This window comes from Sesamum indicum, linkage group LG1, assembly GCF_000512975.1.
Source record: "Sesamum indicum cultivar Zhongzhi No. 13 linkage group LG1, S_indicum_v1.0, whole genome shotgun sequence".
NCBI lineage: Eukaryota > Viridiplantae > Streptophyta > Magnoliopsida > Lamiales > Pedaliaceae > Sesamum > Sesamum indicum.
Window position 1 is genome coordinate 9930721 of NC_026145.1, and position 24919 is coordinate 9955639.

The window sequence follows — 24919 nt, forward strand, 5'->3', positions numbered from 1 at the left end:
TAGTGACATACCATGACCTGTCGATCATTGAATGAAGGGTGGGAATAACTATTTTGCCTGGAGACAGCAGAATACAGTACCTTAGATTTCTACTATGGCGACGGCAGAATATAGTACCTCCTTGGGACACAGCGCCACATCACGTGGTGCTCTAGATTCAGATTTTATGCAGCTTCAATCATCAGATCACCCTGGAACGGTGATGGTGTAGGCATTACTCACTGGGAATAACTATTTTGCCTAGAGCAAAGCTATTAAGAGAGCTCTTACAACAAAAATGAAACTAGATTTTATCGATAAAACTGCAGGTTGACCACCTGCTAACACACTACGATTTCAAGCTAAGAGACAAAATTACAAGAAGAAACCGGTGCTTGATAAGAAGCACGTGGTGTGTGATCATTGTCAAAAACCAAGGCACACAAGAGATACGTGCTTTAAACTACATGGAGTACAAGATTGGTACAAGAACATGATTGATCAGAGGAAGAAAACTGGAGGAAAAGGAAGAGGTTTCAGAGCTCAGGTATCTGATGAATCACATTCCACGTTGGTTGAAGGGAGCTATCCTAACTTAGTTGATTTGGTACGAATGGAAATAAAGAAGTACATACAAGAAGAGACACCACTTGATCCTCTTAAGGTCAATTTTGCACAGCTCGACAATTTTTCAGGTAGCAGTACTATCTCCGCCTCTGTTATTTCTAGTACTTGGATAATCGATAGTGGTGCGACTAATCACATATGTGCAGACTTCCATTTGTTCCATTCTTATACTAAACTGATGGGTGCCGAAACTATAAAAAATAATTCCTACAACACTTGCGAAAGTGAGAGAGGGTCGATTCACAAGGACTGGTTTAAGTCGATTTCTTTAAAAGAAAAAGAAAATAGTTGGGGGGGGGGGATATTTGATAGTAGAGAGAAATAATTAAAAACTAAAATGAACTAGAAAGCAATTAAAATTACCATGCAAAGATATAAGAGGGGACTTTTTCGATTAAGATCAGGATCATGCTTGATTCTGTGAGTTGATCATTAATGCAAATATAAGACTTGTATAAATAAATAAATCAGTTATGGTCATTGGTACTACCGAACGACCTCACATTTCCTTACCATTTCGTCAGCCAAGGTACGATCGTCGGCTAGATCCCTAATTAACAGACAACCCTGAGAACATCCACAAGATTTAATCTATTAATAACATTTAGAATTAGAAAGGCCTGATTCTAATTAACAAGTTCCTACGAGGATAATTCATTTAAATTAGATCATGCATTCCCCATAACATAACTAACTATTTTGACATAATAAATTATGCTACGTTGCTACTAAGCATTGAACTAAACAAACAATTACATGGATTTGTAAAGTTCAATTAGCTAAGCAAACCTTCTTGATAATGAATAATTGACCACATTATTCATAAATCAGATGTTTGTAATAAAGGCACGGAGAATAACATGAATACTTATTCAACAAGTGTAAAAAGAGCAGATTAGATCTCACAACAAATTACGAATCAAACAATCATCATAACCTTAACAAAAAAATAATGAATTTAGCCGGACATGTTAATGAAAGAACACACTAAGAAGTTAAATTCCATTAACTCCGGCAACAAATTAAAACTAAAAGAGAGAGTATGAAAGTGAAGTAATTTATTGGATTCAAAGTATTCTCTTCAATTCCAAGTTGTGTTTGACAAATGGAGAAACCCGCCTATTTATAATAAAAGTCTCCTACAAATCTAGACATAGGGATAGATAAACACATGATTGGTTCTAAAAATATTAATAAACCATCAATTACGTATTTAAAAGAGTCCTTTCCGAAATTCAGCAAATCCTTTCTTTTTTCTCTTGCGAAAGTCATGTCTTTCCTTTCTTCATCCGTGTTGACCAAATCACTAAGCGTGGGCACGTTTAGTTAATCCCGAAAAACTGCCTTGAAATCTTCTCTTCCTTTTTTAGTGTCCTCAATATCCGTTTTTGGCTCGTTTTTGTCATCTTTATCCCATATCATCCCTTTTTAGCTGAATATGCAATAAATTTACAATATTATGAATATTTTTTGCTCAAAAGAGAGATTAAATTACTATAAAATCATAACAGTTTGTGCAGTTATCATAAACTCGTTGTTCCCTTAAAAATTTATCTACCTAATGGTCATACACAATCAATTTCTCATGTAGGGTCAGTACAACTTTCCTCCAACATTAAACTTACTCAAGTTCTTCACATTCCCACTTTTTCAGTTAATTTACTTTCAGTCAGGCAATTGTGTGCTTCTTTATCAATTCAATTCAAATTTCTAACTTCTACTTGCACTCTGCAGGACCAGAAGACTATTAGAACTGGGTTCTCATCTATCATCCCAAGAGGCCCAAGCCCTACTAACCCGATAAAAAAGAGGTATTATTAAACCTTTCTTTATCGAAGTAATCCTAACATAGCAATGTTCAGGAATAAGGCCTAATGGAGAGGCCGAAACACTAGACAAGGGAGAGACATATTACATAGATTCTATATGTTGAAGATTACGTCACTAAAAAAAATTTCTGACTTGGTAAGACTCATTCAAATGGTCATAACTCTTAGATAACTCTGAATCAAGTATGGATAACACCATTTTGAAGCTAACATCTAGAGGTTTCTGGTAATATATAGCCCAACTAATTGTGAAGCGCTCTAAATCTCTCTATAAAGTGAGTTTATTTTGCACTCAAAGGCGTAACTGATGGCACTCACATTCACCACTTTTCCTCCTAGAAACAACAAGGTTACAAGCTCCTTGTCATTTTCTCTACTCCATAAGCTCCAATACAAGAAAATGACCCAATAACTAAGAAAAAATCTGATGTTAAAATCAGCATCGAGTTAATTAACAAGTCAAATTATTTCTAAATTTAGCTACCATTTTTACGTCCAAGCACTCCATACTATTTGTTTTCATCATTATTTCATGTTTTTACCAATTTTATTGTCAAATTTAGTCGTTGACTTAAGTATTGAAATGCTAATTCCCTTTTAATCTTTGGACTTTGAAAAAGCTCCTTGAATTATTGCGGCGCTATTGATGATGCGCATTATTATCAAAAAATATAAGTTCAATAATTTTTTAAATTAATAAATAAATAAATATTTTAAGATATTAGCTACTATATCAATATCATGACTAATTTAGAGTATTAAAACTTTACACATAAAACATGGATATTTTAAGGTAATAGAGCCTACACATATCTACTTATTTAATTCATGCGCTTTAAATAGGATAAAGTCCTCTACCTATTAATGCGTATGAAAGTTGCTTCTTATCCAGGCCTTGATTTGAGTTGAAAACTGGTTTGATGTTTGTTCATCTTTTCTTAAAAGATGTTAAATTAACTAAAATAATTAATCTCTTTCAATTAGTTGACCAATGCTCATATGTTATACTAATTAGGACGCAGAGTATATTGAATTCATACTAGCCTGCAAGAAATAGCTGGAAAACACACAAACAAACAGTATATTTTAAAAAAGATTGAAATAGAAAAGGTCAACGAAATTTAATTTATTGACAGCACAAACCTGGAAGGACATCAACCCTCCCTTAGATGGCTAAAGAATAAATATAAATCTCAAACAATTTTCTAACAATTCACCTTAATCTGTGCTTTTTCATCGATCGCTATCCGATCAATCTTCCTAAGCAATATGATGGTAAACCAAAACTAAAATTAAACCAAAATCCTATATAATCAAGACTAAAAACGAATTAATTAAATGGAATGATTTCACCTCCAATCCCACACATTACGTATGTATCCCTCCACTCAGTAATCGGGGAACCCTTTCATGAAATCCATGAACGAAGGTGAAATCGGATTAGCCATTCTCGGGGATTGAAACAGAGAATTCGGCCTCGACGAACAGAAAAATTGATCGTTAGAATTCGGGGTGAAGAGTGGAGCATCAACCAAGTAGGGATTAGACACTTTGTACATCGGAGAAATGGCGGATGAATCCTTAACTTCCCCGACAAACTTGTCGTCCGTCGTCAAAACAGAAGACGACTCATTATCCTCGTACACGACATTCTTGTTAACCCCACAGTCCTTTTCTTCGGATAAGGAGCCGCTGTCGTCCTTGGTCGACTCCGACGACTCGGATTTCACGGTGGTCGTCGTCGTCTTTTCATCCTCCGATGAGCGCGAGAGGCCGGTGAGTTTCTGCACCAGGGACATGAAATCGCGTGCCTGTGCATGGATGACTTTTGGAGAGTGTGTGTATATGATGACGGGCTGTCGTTTGGCTGACAGACTCTGCTGCTGCTGTTGCTGCTGCTGCTTGGGACCCGAAGCAAGATGGGCTGAATTCTCGTTAACTGGTTGATGTGAAGAAGGAGAAGAAGAAGGTTTGTGGATCGCATGAGAATCTTTGTTGATTCTCAACGGCGACGGACGTGGACCGTTGATCACCCCCTTTGTCGTCACCTCACTATCTTGAAACTTTGAAGGGCTCATGGCTCTCTTTCCAATTAAGTATGATAGTGAAATTCGGAACAAATTTGTGTGTATGTGTGTTTTGATAAAAGGGTTGCTTTTTCCTTTGTTTTAGTCTGATGTTAATGGAAGGAAAAAGTTGGGGTGAAAGTGAGGGTGTTATGCTTATATATAGATGGAGATGGAGATTGGAAATGGGAAGAAGATGAATTAATTAGAAGAACAAGAAAGAAGACAAAAAACATATGGATGGATATATTTGTTAATAAATTATAAGTAAAATTACAACAAGTCCCTGAGGATTACATTATTATATATATATCTCATTGTTTGAAAAATTATTAATATCTATAATTTTAACGACTGCCTAACAACTAGTTCTGTCGTTAGGTTTTTGATCTATTTTTTGTGATAAATTGATTAAATGTCCTTGTGGACTATGAATTATAATGTTACTTATCTTTTAAAATATTTTAAAATTTTTGCACGGACTACATGGATAATTTTTTTAGTAAAAAAAACTACAGTAAGTACAAAGTTGACAATTTCAAACATTCATTCAAGAATTATATAATTTTATCAAACATTAGGGAATATTTGTAATTTTTCATACAACAACGAAGTATTTATAATTATATCAAACTCTATGGAAGCTTGCTGTAAATTACATTAAATAATATAATATAATTTTATTTAATAATAATAGGGACTATAGCCTAAGATTTCTGACCGTTGAAAGAATGAGTGCGGTGTTGCAAGATTATGGTTTAGCGGAAAGCAGTCGAGGGGAAGGCAAAATAGTTGTTGGTTTAAGCGGCTCTTTTGGGTGGTTGGCGACGGCGCAGCTGGCGGAGCTCTAAACTCCTGGATTTTATCATTTATTCTTTTAACAAATACTCGACAATTCATCTCTAATTAACACGTAATTATTTCTCTAACATAATTAATTAGGGTAAGTAATTAAGAAAGCGCTTTCACACTGCAAGATTAAATCTTTTGGTGATCAATTAAGGTGTGTGTTCAAACGATTCGGTTCAACAAAAAAAAAACTAAAAAATTAATTATTTGTTGGTGGGTCAAACTCCTGACGTTGTTCTTCACGAAAATTTTGACATTTTTCTTTTAAGTTTCTACAGTTTGGATATATTATATATTATAGTCGTCCTTTAGACTTATTGCGCGACGGAATTGAATAACTCTACATATATATATGACTTTTGATGGAGCTCCATTTGTTGACTTTTAAAGTGGGGTTTATTAGAGATTGATAATGAAGACTTTACATATTATATTGAAAAGAAAGAAAATGAAATGTCAACCGACTTATATCAAGAATTCAACATTATGACTATAGCTTATATAATAAATTCAAATAAAATAAAACAAATACGCTAATATTATAGAAATTAATTCTCCAGAAGGTGATTGTTTCAGCCCCATTTTTACTCATCTTAAGTTGCCACTTACTAAAATAAAATAAAAAAAAAAAGCTGGGAAAAAAAGAGAAAAGAAAGTTGAAGCAAGTAACAACATAAATAATTCATTTGCAAACCAAAATGGAAGTATTCTTGCCAAGTGGATTGGAATATTTTGGTGGGCTGTTGAACAATCTTTGCCATATCCTACTTGTTTCTTGCTTTCATCTCTATTCTTTGAGGCCCATCTGTACTGACCCTTTCCAGAACTGACCACGGCCTGTTTTCTTTTATTTAGTATTCGTGGTTCGTGTTTGTCGGAAAGTATGTATCTCAGACGCTAATATCAAAACATAAGTAAAATGTTGCTAGCTGGATGTGTCGAAAAGCATCCCCAAATCACACATTTCTTTTCTTGGAATATTACCATTTGACGGCTGCTTCGAAATTGTTTAATGTTCCCTCCAGAATTATTTCGCAGTTGCTATATTTGAAATTGCTTAATCTTTCAATAAATTAAAATGTATTTGTATCTCATTTTATTTTATTATTGCTAAGTTTGAAAATTTTCTACTTGTTATATCTTATTTAATTTTTTCTAGAAAAAATTAACAGCACGTTAACGATGTTACTTATAGATTCATCTTTACACGATAACAAATAGATGTGTCATTGTTCCAAAATTAATAATAATCAAGAGATCCACTCGATCCAAAATTAAGTAGGTACGTATTATTAGCTTTGCCAACTTAAAAACATTAGTAAAATTCAAAACCAACCCTAGGGGTGATAATAGGCAATTGATGGGATGATAAGACTATCAAAATGTGGGAACAATTGAAAAATCCCAAGTCCATTCCCCTCTCATTGTGCCGGCAAATGTTGTAATAAGCACAACATGCATGTTATACAAGACAATGGTACCATAATTCTGTTGTTGGAACTATAAATGCGATCAATTGCCCTAACAAATTGTGATACATAAATGGATATAATACATTGGGGTTTGAGGATGGCATGGGCTTTGTGTTTGTAGGATCATGCGCACAAGGCAACCCCCCGCACGCGCACTGAGTCAGACTCGAGGCAGTGCTTTCTACTCTTGATGACCGCATACCCAATCATCTTCATCTTCCTCCCTCTAAAATAATCATCTCTTCTACGACACTTGCTTATATTAATTTCTTCATGCTTTAATAAACCATGAAAAAAGATTTATGATCTACATGTAATATGTTTTTTTTATCAGGCTGTAATAAATACCAGTTATAATTCAAATCGAACATTTTAACTCTTACAATCATGTCTAAAGAGGATTAGTTACAATGTTAAAGAAAATATTGTGAGTGGGTTTTTATGAACAAGTTCAAAGTCATGGGTTTAAGTCCCACCGTACGCGTGGGTATTTGTCTAACTTTATTTGAATTGTTGAGTTATTGTACTTTGTTATTATTTTTAATCATATTGGTATATTGATTAAATTGATATAATTTATTACTATTTTTTAGTTATATTTATGTATTTGTTGAATCAATATATTATTCAAAAAAAAAAAAACTATTATAATCTTGCGATCACTAAACAAACAGATCAGTACTAGAATTATGAAATATATTCATTGCAAGCCCCGAAACCAACCTTGGCCTCAAATTTATTTATTTATTTTTCCCACACGAAATATTCATTTATTGTATATAAAATTGTACCTAGTTGATGAGAAAATGCTTAGAATGCACTCATATGATGCTCTGTTTTCGATATTTTTGTCTTAAGAGTTCTTGGGATCTATAATTCGTGCCTCATCATTTCTTGATTTGTTTAGTAATAAAACTTAGATAGGTGTGGGTTCGTGGGTGTTTAAAATATGTTAAACAAGCATGTTCGTAGTTGAGCCAAACTAGATTAAATGTGTGGTTGAGGCATGCGCCTTTTGTTAGGTTCACTATTCACAATTTTTCCGTACATGTTACCAATATTTCAATTTTTAATAACAGCAATATTTTATTTTATTTATTTTATATTTACATAATTACATATGGCAAAACCAAACCCATAATTGATTGCCAGCTAACCATGTGAGGATTTATAGGACGAAGCTGACTCATCCCTTTGCCTCATATATACTCAGACAAGAAGATCCAGGAAAGGAAAAGAAAGTGCTCGCCTTTATTCATATCCACTTAAAATCTGTCCAAATAAATGTAGCCACTTTGTCCATAATCGGAGTAGGGGAATTGTTCGATTTGATCCAATTGATTTTGCTAAACTTAGGGCCAACCTGATGGGGTTAAAAAGTTAAAAGCAGTTATAGGGACCAAATTGTCCTTCCATAATGCTCGAAATTGTGAAACAGAACAATGGTTCGCATCTTTTTGTTTGATCAGGCTTGACCAGACGTGTCAGATCAATTAACCCCACAGAATATTCATTGAGCTTGAACTTATCTTAAGCCAGACTATTGAGCAAGTTGCTCTCCACACTCTCTCACATATTTACTTTTATAAATATTGGGGGCTCCATAAGACATATATATATATATATATATATATGCACTTTATGAGTGTGAGTGCTAATTCTGCAAACTCGATGCAAATAATTTAATTGATTTAAATTTTGAAATGTTTTAATTGAAAATTACCACAACAAACCTAACGATTCTGCAGTGTACCTATTACAATCCATCACATTAAATATCAGACATCTAACTCTACTCGTCAAATGATCACTTATCTTCATCAGATCATAAAACATTGTCCCCAACTGAATATGATGATCTTTTAGGTGGCCATAGTAAACTAAAAAAAAATCAAGTAATTAAGTTAAATGACAACTTCAACAAAGTGAATAGAGAGACATCTTTATTAAAGTTAATAAAAACTGCTATATTTGCCATCCAACTCACATCTGGCATTTCTTGATCGTAAACAAAGCCAGCGCAGAGTGGCCATTTTGAGCACAAGCAGAATAAATTCCTCCTGCAATTAATATACATGAGCTGGAGAGCTCATTCATGCACATCAATTTTAAGTCCTACCCCTATGATTGGGACTAAATAACTCCTCATTTTCTGCGCACTCCCCATTAATCATATAGGTTTAATTTCCTGCTGTGTCAATCAAAATCACTATCAATCGTCCCAGAATAGACATTCAGTAAAAAAAAAAAAAAAAAAAATTGTCTTTGGGCTGTTTGAAGTGTTCTGATAATTCATGATCATGTAAGAAATTTAATCAATTTATCTAACCTGATATTCTAGGATTTTACATTAAAGTAAAGCATGTACGTTGTAGTACTGTATCATATACAAATAAATCGTATATATATGAAAGATTCTGGTGGCCCGACAAGGGGTTATGAACATCGATCCTTTATTAATCAATTCCTGATCTCATAAGTCATGTATATATAATACGTGTTAGAGTATGTATGTGTTACAAGTTTATAGTTGATTACATAATCTATTTTGCAAGATTTGGTTAATCCAAATCATGATCTTGCAATGCTATCTTACTTTTGGATTCTGAAAATCTAATCTGGAAAAAGTGAAATAATTAGGGTTACATATATATATATATATATATATGATTTTATAACTAATCCAAAACGTGCATCCAAGTGTGCAACCAAGATTAATTGTCTGAATATTTATAAGAAAAAGTGATGGATTTTCCTCCACAAAATCTTCACTCATTTTCCTCAAACCACTTCCATGCAATTGGTGCATCAAAAGACAAGATTTTCGAGTACACATTGGTATCATTAATTTGATCACCCTTTAATGATTAAGTCCTAATTATTTACTGATCATAAATACTCTAATTATACTGATTTTTTTATTAGTATTCACTTACGAACATTGATTTTGGCTATTTTGTATCTTAGTTACATTAATGTATAGTTGGTGTGCTTAACCATTGAGCATTAGTTATAATTCAAATCAGGTATTTCTCAGGGACGAGGAATCCTACGATGAGGCTCAAAGAGAGTTTTTGTGGCTCTCACTTTTTTCTTGATTTTTATTTATCAAAAAGGTAAAAGAGAAAGGTACCGTTTATTTAGTTTTTTGAATACGCATTTAAATTTGAGAATTCCAACAATCTGGCATATTGTAATGAATGAGAAATTGGGCACATTGAGCTGCTGTCACTCTAGGTCTGTAGCAGTTACTTTTGATGTGACGAGGAGAAAAGCCTTTGCCTTTGAAAGCAAAATTTAAGGGGTCTTCCGAAACTGCAGATTTAACAGAGCCAAGGAAACTTTGAAAAGGATTATTACATAGCATATGATCTCAGGACCACATTTTGCTGCTCTATTCATTCCTCTCAGCTATGTATTCTACCTCAAGCAGTAAGTGAACAGCTAAGGACATGCATGAAACCACTGAACCCCCGTGCCACGTTTCTCTATATTTTTTCATTTAATTTCAATAAGTTTGGATGAAAAATTCTTACTCAAATCAAATTACTTTTTTTTAATTGTACTCCAGTCACACGAAAAATGTATTATACTTGTCATATAATTGGTTTAGGTCTTGATCAAACTTAGTTCAAGTAATTCCCCTTCTTTGATATATATATATAGAACATAATTCCCTTCTTTAATTTTCGGGTTTGAAAATGTTTGATTCAAATTAGTAAACATAATTAATTAAGAAAACTGATGAACCTTTGCAAGTTTACTCGGAAAAGTTATCATGCTAAATAGAGCATATGTAGCTATATTTGGCTGTGTGACAGTGAGAACTTGGAATTTGTTTAGAAAATTAGAAAATTTCGAAAAGTTGCTCAACTTTTAGTTATTCCATCAGTCCACTTAATATTTATTAATGTCGTAATAATTTGGCTGAGGTACGCATGAAATGAACATGCCATATGGGGTCGAGTGTAAGAGTTTAGTTTAGTTTATTTCTTAAAAATGGTTGCGGGTTATGTCGCCGAAACATCAAAAGGCAAACCTTGTACCTTAATAGCAAAACTGTCCGAGTCCGAATAATGATAAGGGGAGAATATACGGGGGTTTGGTGATGTAGTTCATATAAATTTGTATTTATATCAATTATAAGTTGTTGATATTGTTTATGTAGATTTTTATTCATATCATTATACGTATTATCATCATTTGTGAATCTAATGATTCATAATTTATTTTGGTACAAATATTCATCTGGGCAAAATCAAATTTTTACCAAAGGAAACAAGAACATAGAACAATTGCCGCATTCTCCCGTTTCCACGCTCCAAAATTTTTATGATCTCTCGCCAAATTACAAAGAGGTTAAGCTCAAAAAACGAAAAAAGCAATAAGAAAATTTTTCTTGACTTTGTTCTTGTATTTATAGTTAGCAGAACGGGATGGAAAAAGGGAAATTAGTTCGTGGATTTTGATGTGGGAGGCTGTCTAATTCCCCAAAAATGGCCGCCGAGCCCCGCACCCACCCTCAAAGACAATTGTGTAAACTTTTACACGAAGAAAACAGAAAATTAAATTAACCCCCCGAAAAAAGAGGAAAATATTACTCTAACAAGCAAGAGAGAGAGAGAGAGAGAGATGTTGGAGGGGGAATGTTGATTGTTGAGGAGAGGAGCTGGAAATAGCTGGAAAACCTACTCCATCAAGAACTGCTTCACAATCTTCACGCTTGGTTCCACCACCTGTCTTTCCCAAATATCCGCCATCCTCCTCCCCCCACCCTCCATCGCCGCCCTCAACGACGCCGTTGAATCAACCCTCTTCAGGTCCCACCCCGCCCCGTCCCTCAGCCGTAGGATCTTGCCCAGTTGCCTCTTCGCCAGCTGACACGTGTTGTCCTTGATGGCCCTTACTGCCTCCTCGTACGCCACCCTCTTTTCTTCATCTTCATCATCATCATCATCCATCCTCCATTCCTTTCCGTTGTTCTTATTATACGTCTGAAAATATCTTTCCAACTCTGGCACCCCGATCGCCTTCTTCAACCCGCATTTACTCACTGAATCCGACCCCCCATTTTCGAAATACTCGGCTAACTCCTCCAACATCCCCGATTCAAGCATGTCATCAACTCGCTTGACTAAGTACTGGTTTAACACTGGTAGAGAGACGTCCACCCAGAGAAAACAGCAGCTGTAGCGGAGCTCTTTGCAAAAGACGGAATCTTCCCCCGCGTTTGACTCGCTGAACACGTCCAGCTCTGGATTGAATTTCTTGGCCAACAAAGCATAGATGAAGGAGTTTGAGCCGCCGACAATGAAGGGCAGCCTGCGGCGGGAAAGAATCTGAGAAATGACGGAGGAAGCAGAAGAGCGGAAGTCGGAGGGGGTGAACTCGGGGTGTGAATCGGATGAATCAAAATCGCCGAGGAGATGGTGGCGGACGTTCTTGCGTTCGGGTAATGAGATTTTGTTGGTGGTGATGTCGAGGCCACGGTAGACTTGGATTTTGTCTGAGTTAATGATTTCGGATGAAGGGAAGAATCTTGAGGCTAAGTCGACGGAGAGTTTGGATTTTCCGCAGCCGGTTGGGCCCATAATGACAATGATTTTCCTGTGGCGGCGGACGACGGAGGGGGTGGACATGTGAGCCCACCTGGAGGAGGGCTTATTTGAAGAGGAGAGGGAGAGGAAGGTGTAGTTGTTTTTGTAAGGGAAGTGATGGGTTTTTGTAAAGATTGCTAATCTTCTCATAAGGAAAACAAACAATGTGGAGATCGAGAGAGAGAGAGAGAAAGAGAGTGAGAGATGTTTTGTGTGTGGGGGGGTGTGATGATAGTACTGTACGTGGTTATTGTGGCAGCTGATCAAAACGGAATGAGGAGTGGATGAAGAGTTGGTGCGGTTATGTTAGCAGAGATATATATATATACATATATATATGATAGAGTGTGTGTGGGATATGGATCTTTTGTCTGGAGCTGTTGCGAGTGATGAATATAGATATATGTATGATGGTGGTGGTGGTGCTCATTCTTGAAACCATTGCTTTTCTCCATATATCATTATTCAGCTGCTTTAATTCTTGGCTTCAACTCTTGTTTTTCTCTCACGAGACCAAACTCCTACACTATGATTATGCTTGCATTCATACATTATTCCTTCTCTCACGTTTCTATCTACATCCCCCCGGACCCCCTATATATATACATCCAGTTGCCTGTTGCCTTGCCCCTCCTCATACTGTCTCTGTGTGTTTGAGAATTGAAAAAGTGAACGTATTTATATTTGATTCAGGAAACGGGGCGTGTAAGGACTCGTCACTCTTTTCTACCAAGTTCCCCATAATATATACTCTTCATCCTCCCTTTAATTAATTAAAATAATAAAGTTTAATGGGTATATGTTTTAATCATATAATTTATCAAACTAACTCTAATTAGACCTTGTTTTGAACTACTTTTAAAAATTATAAAAAGGGATCTACTTATAATTAAACAAACGAGCAATAATCTGATAAAATATTAAAATTATATAAAAAATTAAAACTAAGTGAGATATTACTAAGAGCCAAGAAGTTGAGAAAAAATGTTTGGACAACAATCCAAATGACGACCAACTACGATAAATAACTGTATATTGACTAGTTGGTCTCTTATATCCTCATGAATAGTAAAAGCATTTGGAGTTTGGTCGAATTTTAATAAATTATATGATAAATGCAATATACTTTCTGTGTGATTGGTTTAGAATTCAAAAAAATTGACCAATCATATGAAAGTATATTATACTTGCTTTATAATTAGTTTGATTCAACCAAATTTGATTTATACAAGAATTTTCCCGTTGAACTAGTATATCTTGGTGCCATTTATATGAAAAAGGATGCTAAATTGGACAGTAACTGTAATTTCAATTTGGACATTAGAATCAATGGAAAGAGATATATACATGGATCCTTAAGGTGGAACAAGAAGGAGAGCGAATTTTATGTTGGTCACTCTTTTGTACGTATGCTTTTTGCTCGTTAAACAGTGTTGCCTACAATAACGCGCAGACTCCGTAAGGTGGTGCCTAGAAAATCCACATAATGGCGTACGGACGGGCTACTACCACTTGCGTTTGACCAGTCAGACAATTTTCTCATCAAACTTAAAAGACATTTAACACCTTGTTTCGGACCACCTTCACTCCAATAATTTCCTACTAATTTTTATGTTTTCGCTACTAATATTGTCTTTATTGTCTGTATTTACCATTTATAAGAGTTCAAATGTTCAACTACTCTTTTATTTTTATTTTCTCTCCGTCTTTAATACACTTCGTTCCTTGGTATAAATGGTAGCTGAACAATATAATTAATAAATAAAGAAAAAATAGATAATATACAGATCAAAATATGAAAAACAATAAAAGACAGGGTGGGTTGGGGTGGGGGGTTTAAATGCTTTTTATTTTCAAAATGTTAAGATGCTATTTTAACTTTTTGGAACCATTTTCAAATGAGTTCATATCAAATAATACAAAATAAATTACCCTGCTTTTGTCTTTAAGATATATGCAAGAAAAAATAAATTACAGCATATTTTTACTTTATTCTTTTTACGAGGATTACTTTTATTAGTAAATGAGTTAGTCAGGAAAAAAATTAATTATATTTAAAACCCTTTTAAAAATATAAAATTATACTTTTTCTTAAAAAAAATTTAAAAGTACACTTACACCCCCTCTAAAAAAATTCTCCGTTTAGACCTAAGCCCCTTCAATTAGAATTTGAACAAAAAATGCTGATGTTAAAAGAAAATATATATTTTTTATTTTGTATCTCATTTAATATTTTAATATATATTTTTGTAGTTAAAGGGATAAATATAATATATATATATATGGAGTAAGGTTAACATTATTACAGTCTTTATAAGTACAAAAATATTATATGGGGATATTAAATGAGTGATAAAATAAAAAAAATTATGTAATTGTTTTTGTTAACATCAATATTTTTTGTACAAACCCTAACAAAAAAGAATTAGGTGTAAACAATGAATTTTTCAAAGAAATTATATAAGTATAATTTTAAAAAAAATTGAAAAAAAATATAATTTCATATTTTTTATATGGGTTTAATTAAGTGTAATTAACCTAAAAAAATGCAACGGAAAGGAAAAGACTCTTTGTTCAAGATATCTTTTTATGCACTCAATAACGTTTTTGTCGTGTGAAGTTGGTTGCGATGCTCTTCTTTCTTTCTCTTTTTTTTTTTTTTTAAAAAAAATTTCTATAGAATTTTTTTTTCTCTATTTGAATTGATAATTTTCAGTTAAATTATTGTCAAATTCCTACCACTAAGAATTAATACAAAATTGTATCATGTTGCTCTAATTTAAGCAACTTGTGCCATCAATTAAAGTATTTTGGGCAAGAAATATTCCAGAAAATATCATCATGAATTCTTAATCTTCACATGGAAGAAGTTGACACGGACAAGAAAATAACTTAATTTATATGGAGGCTTTTAGTGTGTGCATATACACATGCAACTGTGTGTATGTGTGCTGCTTCAGTCACGAGAGTTGTGTTTCTTTAAGAAAAGAATTTCGTTGAACGATTGCTGCATTTAAAAGTAATAAGTATTAGAAATAAGAGATGTGTAGCATTTAATACATTCAAATTCTTTATTTTCGCTCATCATAATTATAGATGGTAATATTTTCTCTCTCTTAATGAATTTTTATGGGTAGTTACACTCCTCCTCTAAGGTTTGGTGTTACACTAAGACATTCTATAGTTTTGAATTATATTTTGTATGCTCGATTTTTGTTTTTATCTAACAAATAGATTTTCTCGTTAGTCAAAATTTAAAATTTGCTAATATTAACAAAAAAGTTGAATGAAAATTCATATTTATCCCAACTAACTTATTACTCATTTCATGCAGGTAAAAAAAAATCTTTTGTGACCAGAATATCCTTATAAGGGTGAAAATATACCTCTTCACATGCATTAGTGTGTGAAGATGTAGGAGTGTAATTTGGTCAGAAAAAATTTGTTTGACCTACAATAGATCAGTAATGAGTCAATTGAGGGAGGGGGAATACATATTTTCAATCAACTTTTTTGTTAATATCAACAAATTCAGTGAGTTTTTTGACTAACAGATGTATCTATTTGTTAGATAAAAGCAAACATCAAGAATATTAGATGTAATTTTCAAACCACATAAAATTTATATATAATTACATCAAATACAACTTTTATTTAAGAATTGTAATCTTTTCTGATTAATATATGGTTTGGCAGATTAATTAACCAGACTAAAAAAGTTAGACACAATTAATAGATCTTGTCCTTCCAAATGAGTTCTGCATCACATGGCAATCATTTAAGAGTGCAATGATGGAATTGGAGAGGAAGTGTAATGAAAAGGGGGTCGACTCTATCTAATACACCTCATGGATGGTATTTACTTCTAAAGTTTAGCATTTCCATTACTTTTCTCCTTTTATACATGCGATAAATATATAATTATGTTAATGTTTTAATAAATTAAATAATATATTAATTAAATAATTATACCAATATGATAAAAAATATTAAATTACAATAAATTCATATATATGGAGACAAAAATATTTAAATTTTCAATAAAACTCAAACCATGATCTTGAATTTGTAATTGAAAGTCAATTTTCACTACTAGATCGATATATTATTGGCCATTTCCATTTGTGGACATATAGTGGTGAAATTGGAATTCAATACTTATGACCTTATTTAATGTTTATTATATCATCAAATGTTTAATTAAAAGATAGAGATATAAGTATTTGATATCTCAAACACAATTAATCCAAATATATATGTGGTTTACTTATTGTTTTTTCCTTTTTCCCAAGTGAATTTACTATAATCATATGATAAATGTTACAATGCAATTATTTAATAATAAAAAAAATTTCAATTATTGATAGCTATCATAATCAGCAAGTAATAATTCTTTTGTGTTTTTAATAAAATTCAAACTCAAAACCTACTAATTAAAAGACTTTAGGTTTATCGAACTTAAATTAGACATCTTTGACATAAATAAGATGCTATTGAAATAAACATGCATGGTTCCAGCATTATCCATTGCTAGAACTATAAACCTCAAACAACTTAAATTCCTGCGCCTATACAACTCCGTATTTTTCATATTAAATGGTTTTCATCTCTAACAGTTTAAATTTTAATGAGGTGGTCATGCCAATGTACTTCTAAGAAGTTAATTTCTACATTATTATCACTAATTAATGCGGACTTAATTAGTATTGATCAATTCATGTTAGGTTTATTGTAGGATTAGTGAAGAAAACATCATATAAATCATGACAAACAAAGTTAATTGCACTTCATAGTTAGGCCTCCACCTTAATCTAATGATGTTTTAGGGAGGGAGGGAGCGTAGAGGTCAATATCCTTAGTTAGGTTTGAATTTAATTACATGTTTGAAATTGTAGAAGATAATCATTGATTCCATAATCGACTCTGTGAACTTGTTAATATACATGAACATTGATTAATTCCTCTTTGTAAAGGTCGTCCAATTTCAATGGATGAAAAATATCTGTACTGATCTAAGTTTTGGACTCAAATTAGGTAAACTTTATTTTTTTTGATCCAGTCTCAAGTTGTAATATCTTTTCCAGTCCACTTGCACTCACAAACGTTGATAAGAACAATATTAAAAAAAAAAACTTATATTATATCTTTTCGATATTTAAATCGTTAATGTTAATTGAGGTGAAATTTACCATTTGAGGGCTATATATACATTTATAAGAATTATCAAATCGTATGAATCATCATGAACCGTTCATCCAATTCTGATAGGACAGATATGAAAATCAAGTTTATTATTGGATTCAATTCTGGTTGAATTTAGATTGAATCGACGTCCAGAATGAAAAATGCATAAATTTAGAGTTATTGAACTATTAAAATGAAATATAGGGGCTGTTTTGTTATTTATGAAAATCCAAATATGGTCCCCCGTCATGTACCTACTTACATAATTAAACAACAAAAATTAATTCTAATTTGTAAATAAATTATTGAGACATGTGAAATTCTAGAAATAATTATGTCAAATATGGGAAATCGTTCACGGGCGCATATGTAAAATATAGAGTTCACTTCTTGCTTGTGATGGGGTCATTCAATTTTGAATTCCCATTTATATATGTTTCATGGCATTAATTTTTTTAAGATGATGAGTTTGAATTTTACTAATGTGTGAGATATTATTCTATTTTAATATTATATATATTTTATTTTAACCGTAGTTGTTGATTAGATATAATTGTATGATAATGATGATTAGTATATATTATTATATTATCGATAGTTGTTATACATTTATATTTGATATGAATGGCCGTAATCGATTTATTTAAAAAATAATAACTTATCATTTTAACTTTAAAAAAGTCAATATGTATAAACGTACGAATTTTTTTCAAATTTAAGTTGAAAATGTATTTAATTAATCACAAATTCTCAAACTAAATAAAAAAAAACTCACTACTAACCAATAAAAATAAATAAATTTGAAGAAAATAAATGAAATTAATTAATTTGTATTGTTTAACTTGATGAGGGCATGAAATTCTGCCTCCACAAGTAAGGAGCATGATGGTTGGGTCAATTCTAAATTCCCAAAGTGGTGCACCGACCGGCGTGGGGGGTGGCTCGCACCCAATTGGCTGCTGAGCTCGACAGGGAGCCTGGACATGTCTCACATGGCCCCATGAATTACATCACGAAATACAGACTTATATGCTACAAATTATATTATTTAAGGACAAAACCCAGACACTATTATGCATTCACGCTTGTGATCCTAGTTTTTGGGGTTTGGTGGAAACCTGGAATGTTGGTGGGGAACACCCCATTGCTTCTATTTAATTTCAATTTATTTATTACAATTAGTATAGTGTATGCTCATAAATCGTCCATTTCTTTTATTTCCTTTTTTTTTAATTGCAAGATTTGATATAATATAAATAAAACGTAAAACTATATTTGTGGTCCTGTAAATATTTATCGTTTGCACTTTTGATCCTGCAATTTACTCTATTCACACATTTATTCTTTTTTTTTGACGAACTTAATTAGTCCTGAATATCTCACATTTGGTGCAAATTTTGTCATGTGTTTATAATTTTGAACTCCTTAACACTGGCATAAATTTTCATTTCTTGTTTTGTAATTAGAGATCGTTAATGTCAAAATTATTGATACAGGATTAAATTTGTCAAAAAAGACCAAATATGAGACACTAATAACTAAATTTATCAAAACTAAGTTATAGGATCATAAATACTAACGATCTACGGTAACAGGATAAAAAATATAATTTATTTAAATGACATAACACGCTAACAACAAATACAGTACTGATTGTTAGGTAATAATCGTGGATTGCCTGAATCATATATTAGGCAAGTTAGATATATCTCATTATGCACTGTTTGGAAATTAATTTATTTCTTTTTTTTTATCAATAAAAACTTGCTTGAATAATAAAATTGTGAGATCAAGTCTTACAAATGTGGGTATATATAGTTGTAGTTTCTAGTTATTTGTTTTATTTGAACATGTTCGTTCATTTCAAAATATCGATGTATTGAATCATATTTTAAATTTGAATATATTGAATCATATTTTAAATTTGAATATATTGAACGATGTAATAATCATATTTTGTAGCTAAATATTAATTTTGTTTTTATAAAAGTGATTATTTTGAGTGAGGAATAGGGTTGAGCCCTTGTGCCAATTTTCAAATGATCTTTTAGTTAGGTAGAAATAACAAATTTTGATTAATTAATTACTCCAAGTAATGGAGATAAGAAAAGTGCGAAGTTCACGAGATGGCCACAATCTTTACGATCCAAAAAATCACATTATTTCCTGATTTGGAATTCATAATTGCTAAGATCATAATTCATTACTCCAAATCCAACTAATCTTCATGTGTAGATAAACAAACGTAAACTTTTGACCCTGAATCTAAGATTTAAAAAAAAAAAGAAAAAAAAAGTCGAAGAAAAAGAAAAAGTATCTCAAAATAAATATAAATATAAATAGCTCGTGATGAGTTTCGTCTGCTTTTTCTTTTCCTTTCTCTCCGAAAGGACATAAACTACAATGATCAAGATCAACATATTCAAAGTTATTTCAAGCAGTACTGATTCATTATTTCAGTGATTTTTCTACAACTATTTAGCAATATTTGTTGACAATAAGCACATTTTTTTTTATTTTTGAGTAAATTGATTACAATTACGTTATGAATTTAAATTTAAAATCATTAAAAATGATATATAAAATTTGAAAATAAATCACCCGAAACCCAATCAATGAAACAAGAATATCAATGATTTATGTTAAAAACGATGGTGTTCGTTTGAAAATTAATTCAAAGCTCACAAACCTTCACATACACACCCTTGATTTTTTTTCTTTTTTTTCTGTTTTAAAGGAGAAAATTGTGCGAAATCGATTATGAGCTTGAAAATGTTACGAGGTATACAACAATGTGTTGATTTAAATTTTCTCACATAACCATCTAACTTACATCAAATTATTTGTATTCTCACACTTCTTTTCATTAAATTTGATCATATGTAGTCTTGTTCATGCAATAATTGAAGATAACTGGGAAGCCAAATCAAAAGTAATTATGCAACTTTTATCTAAAAGTAAAAGGTTGGCTTGAAAACCAGTATATATGAATTATGATGATCAACTCATGATCAAACTAATCATTAGCATCAGTTTTCTTTCTCCTCTTGTACACAAATTCAACATTCAAAGATGCCAACCATCCAAAAAGATACATATTAGCAACCACTTGTACAGAAGATGAGGACACTCCCAATTAACTATTGATTCAATTAAAATGTGGGACTGCAGGAAATAATAACGTAAACAGTAAAGAAAACGATAACATCGATCGATAAAGAATTATGTATGTAATTGATAAGGCTTTACTCTGATGATTAAGGTTAATATCTCGGGACTCAACAAGTATGAAATCACATGTTTCAACCTTATGAGCTATTTGAATATTTGTCTCACTTACATGACGTCCATTTACTACTCATTATTGTTTTCTCTAGTTGTTGGTCATTGAATTACTGATCGTTAGAGTACTCGTTTCTTTCTTTTGAAAAGAAAAATAACAATGGAAAGAGAGAAATAGCTTATTTTATAAATCTTTAAATCATAGGATAAGAAGAAAACCTCCATTGAAGACTTATAGTGAAGATATGCTTATCTATTGTATACTTACCATTATTGCCTAATAATTTGGTGAAAATAGCAAAGAGGAACGTTGGCTCCTGTAAGATTTTGTGGGGCATAATGTGAAGATCTTGAGATTTTTCTTTCAAGAATTGAAATGCGAGTGCACATGGTGAAGAGCATCTTGTGCACGCATGCTCACTTTGGAATTAAGCACATCAATAGATAAATATTACTACATTCTTAATTTGCATGGCCCCTTAATAATTAACCTCTGGACCCTTTTCTTCTCCCTCAATTATTTTATAATGTGCATAAATAATTAACCTTTTCTGGGTATAACTACAAATTGGTGAATATTTCAGTCTACTTTTTCTGATATAAATTAATCATGACAAAGAGATACCCGAAAGTCTTTAAATATGAACTATCCTTGCCATTGACCAAAAAGGTGTATGATAACTTGTAAGCTATCATCATTCCATAAGCTTCTGCGGGCGACTTCCACTTTCTTTATATTCACATTAATTACTTCAATTTTATGCTGCAAACTTGTTGAGAGAGGAGAAGTTCAATGTCTACACCTTCACCATCATGCACATGACAATGTAAGGATTTTCAGTAAATTGATGATAGGCTATGTCTTAATCGAATTGTATATGCGACGTGAAATCAAAGACATTTGCAGATTCATACGTATAATTACGTTTCGAATGTTTCCAACTAACTAGCTATAGATCCGATTGTAATTAAGATAGATCGAGCCTAATTGACATTAAGTTAATGCAAAATCAGTATTTTTAACTAATTAATGTGAGTAGAGAGATATATGAATATACATATCTTATAAAATACATCCCTGTAAAATAAAACATACGTACTCTATACTGAATGGATAAAAATGACTGAACATAGTGCATAAAAATCATGTAAAGTTATATAGTAAATTGAATTAGATTATGAGGATGTAGATTAACAAATATAATTTGAACTTATTAAGGGGTGCGAACGAACTTCAGGCAATTTTAACTATGTAATTTATGGGTAATATTTTTGGTCCTATACGAATTAATTTTCTCAATTTAGTTCTATAACTTAAAATTTTTGGCAATATTAATCTTGTTCTGGCCAATTTCACCAAAAAATTATATGTGAACTTGCACATGATAAAATTAAATTGTGGTTTTAGTCATGTGACTTAGGCGGGATTGACATTTTAATCATATAACTTAGAGAATTGATATTTTTGGTCATGTACGAATTGATTTATAGGGCTAGTATTACAATTTAATTGGGTCATGTGCAAATCATAAGTAGCGAAAGACTAAAATTGCCAAAGTTTTAAAATTTCATGACTTAATTGTGAAAATAATTTCATACAGGATCAGAAATATCAACTCCTAAATTACGAGATTAAAATTGCAATTTTCCCAAAATATACCTCTTAACGGGCCGCTGGCCTCTTTTAAAGGGCTCAACTTGATAGGCAAATGGGCTTCAGAGTTTTTTAGGTTTTAATGGGCTAGACGTTGAGTACATTCTGTGACCCTTGGGCCTGCGTAAGTTCTTCGGTGCTCCCACCGAGTTTTTGCACATAAACTTGGCACCAAAATTCATGATAAAATTGCAATGAGAAACAGAGACTAAGCTAATCATAACTCAAGGGAGTTTATCAGAACTTGTGTGCGGTCTATTGTGAATCGACATCACGATGATCACTGCATCTTTCACCCCATATATAGTAGGTTCTCCAAGAATGATCAGCTTCAACCAGTAAGTGTATCTTACTGAAACTATGTCATACAATCTTTAATCTCAAACTGAAGAGTATACACAAGATCTATAGATCATGAAAATGATTATCTGTAGCGCGGTGTCTAGTTTCTTGCCCGAGCTCCGTAAGATCTGTTTCATATCCAGATAATCTTAATAGCTTTGTCAATCCTCTCAGGGCACAATAAATCTCATCTGTTCTCGAATGCCTCTCATCAAAAGAATAGAACTCAACAAACCCATCATCAGTGTCGATCGAACTCCATCCAGGCACCTTCTTAGATCCCGTATCCCTCATTGCGACCTTTAGTCGTGCCAAGTCTTTCCACTTCCGGGCTTCCCCATATATATTAGATAGCATAACATAGTTTGCAGGGTTTTTAGGGTCGAGTTCAATAAGTTTTTGTAGAGACAGCTCTGCAAATTTGATTTTCTTATGGACCCGTGATGCAGCAAGTAGAGCAGTCCATATGACACTATCTGCTTTTATTGGCATCTGATGAACAAATTCCACAGCCTGCTCCAAAAGTCCACCTCGAGCCAGAAGATCAACCACACAACCATAATGCTCGATTTGAGGTTCGATGGAATATTCATTAGTCATTGAATGAAAATGATCTAATCCATCCTTAACTAAGCCCATGTGAGAACAAGCACACAATATGCCTATGAAAGTGATGCCATCTGGTTTTTCTCCAGCATTTTCCATCTCACTGAAAAGGCTCAGCGCATCAGCTCCATGACCATGCACAGCTAATGCGTTAATTATTGTATTCCAGGATATCAGATCCCTCTTATGCATTCTCTTGAACACATCAATTGCAGTTTCTACCAACCCACATTTCGCATACATGTCAATTAAACCATTGCACACATAAATATTCCCTCTGTAGCCATTACTCTCAGCATATATATGCACCCATTTACCAAAATCAAGAGCTCCTAATCTTGCACAAGCAGTTAACACAGTAACCAGTGTCGCGTCATTAGGCTGAACATCAGTCTCTCTCAGCATCCTCTTAAAGGCACCAACAACCTCGAAAAAACGGCCATTGTGAGCATATCCTCCAATCAAACCATTCCAAGAGAAAATATTCCTCTCCTGCATTGCCTCAAACAATCTCTCACAGCCCTCCACATCCCCATTATTCGCGTATCCGTTCAGCAAAGTATTACAAGACATCAAATCTTTACCCGGCATCATTTCAAAAAGCCTCTTAGCCTCCACCATATCACCAGACTCTGTATAAGCTGTAACCATCCTATTCCACAACACAACATCCCGCTCTGGTGCCAAATCAAAAAGCCTCCTTGCTGAAACCAAATCACCATTAGCGACATATCCATTTATCATTGCAGTCCAAGAAACCACATTCCTGAGAACCATCTCCTTGAACACTCCATATGCGCACCCTACACGTCCCCCGCCTGAATACAATTCAATCAAATTAGTACCAACGTATGTATTAGACTTGAAACCATTTTTTACTGCAACGCAATGCACTTCCTCGCCTTCTCTCAGAGCCAATAATTTGCAACACGACTTCAACACCACTGGTAATGTGTAACAATTAGGCTTCACATTCTCCCTTATCATATCACTAAACAACGCCACTACTTCATTGAACAGATCATTTTGGAGATATCCTTTTGACATTACATTCCAAAGCGACGTGTACCTTCGGTCTGCCAATTGGTCGAACACTTGTCGGGCGTAATTTATTTGCTTCAGTTCAGAACATTTTGAGAGGAAATAGGAGCTTATGAGGTGGTTTTGGTAATCACTAGCATTGATTATAATCTGGGATTGGATTTGTCGGAGTTGTTTCGGGGTCTTACATGATTGTATGAGTGAAATTAGCTTTTGTTCGAGAGTAGGAGGGAGGTCCAATGCCAAATTTCGACTCACTTTAGCTATTTTGGAAACAGAAAAGCAGTCACTTCAGCTTTGGTTGATTGTAGGCGAAGAGTTTCAGAACTTGCTATACAACTGATGGCAACTGGCTACATTACGACTTACGAGCTTGGGTGATAAATTGTCG

At 33.0% G+C, this 24919-nt stretch overlaps 3 protein-coding genes across 3 annotated transcripts; all 3 read right to left on the reverse strand.

Moving 5' to 3' along the window:
- Positions 3532–4664, reverse strand: LOC105160863 (VQ motif-containing protein 20). The gene has a single exon (XM_011078365.2). It carries the CDS (start codon positions 4511–4513, stop codon positions 3824–3826), a length of 690 nt encoding a protein of 229 aa, XP_011076667.1. The 5' UTR covers positions 4514–4664; the 3' UTR covers positions 3532–3823.
- On the reverse strand, positions 11125–13064 carry LOC105160874 (adenylate isopentenyltransferase). The gene has a single exon (XM_011078378.2). It carries the CDS (start codon positions 12567–12569, stop codon positions 11511–11513), a length of 1059 nt encoding a protein of 352 aa, XP_011076680.1. The 5' UTR covers positions 12570–13064; the 3' UTR covers positions 11125–11510.
- LOC105160883 (pentatricopeptide repeat-containing protein At2g44880) lies at positions 22560–24887 on the reverse strand. Its single transcript, XM_020694807.1, has 2 exons — positions 24883–24887; positions 22560–24817 (listed from the first exon to the last, which is right to left on the reverse strand). The coding sequence occupies exons 1-2, from the start codon at positions 24885–24887 to the stop codon at positions 22945–22947; spliced, it is 1878 nt and encodes a 625-aa protein (XP_020550466.1). The 3' UTR covers positions 22560–22944.

Bases quoted from the DNA above. Each gene is read 5' to 3' on its own strand.
- LOC105160863 (XM_011078365.2), bottom strand. From the start codon at position 4,513: ATGAGCCCTTCAAAGTTTCAAGATAGTGAGGTGACGACAAAGGGGGTG.
- LOC105160874 (XM_011078378.2), bottom strand. From the start codon at position 12,569: ATGAGAAGATTAGCAATCTTTACAAAAACCCATCACTTCCCTTACAAA.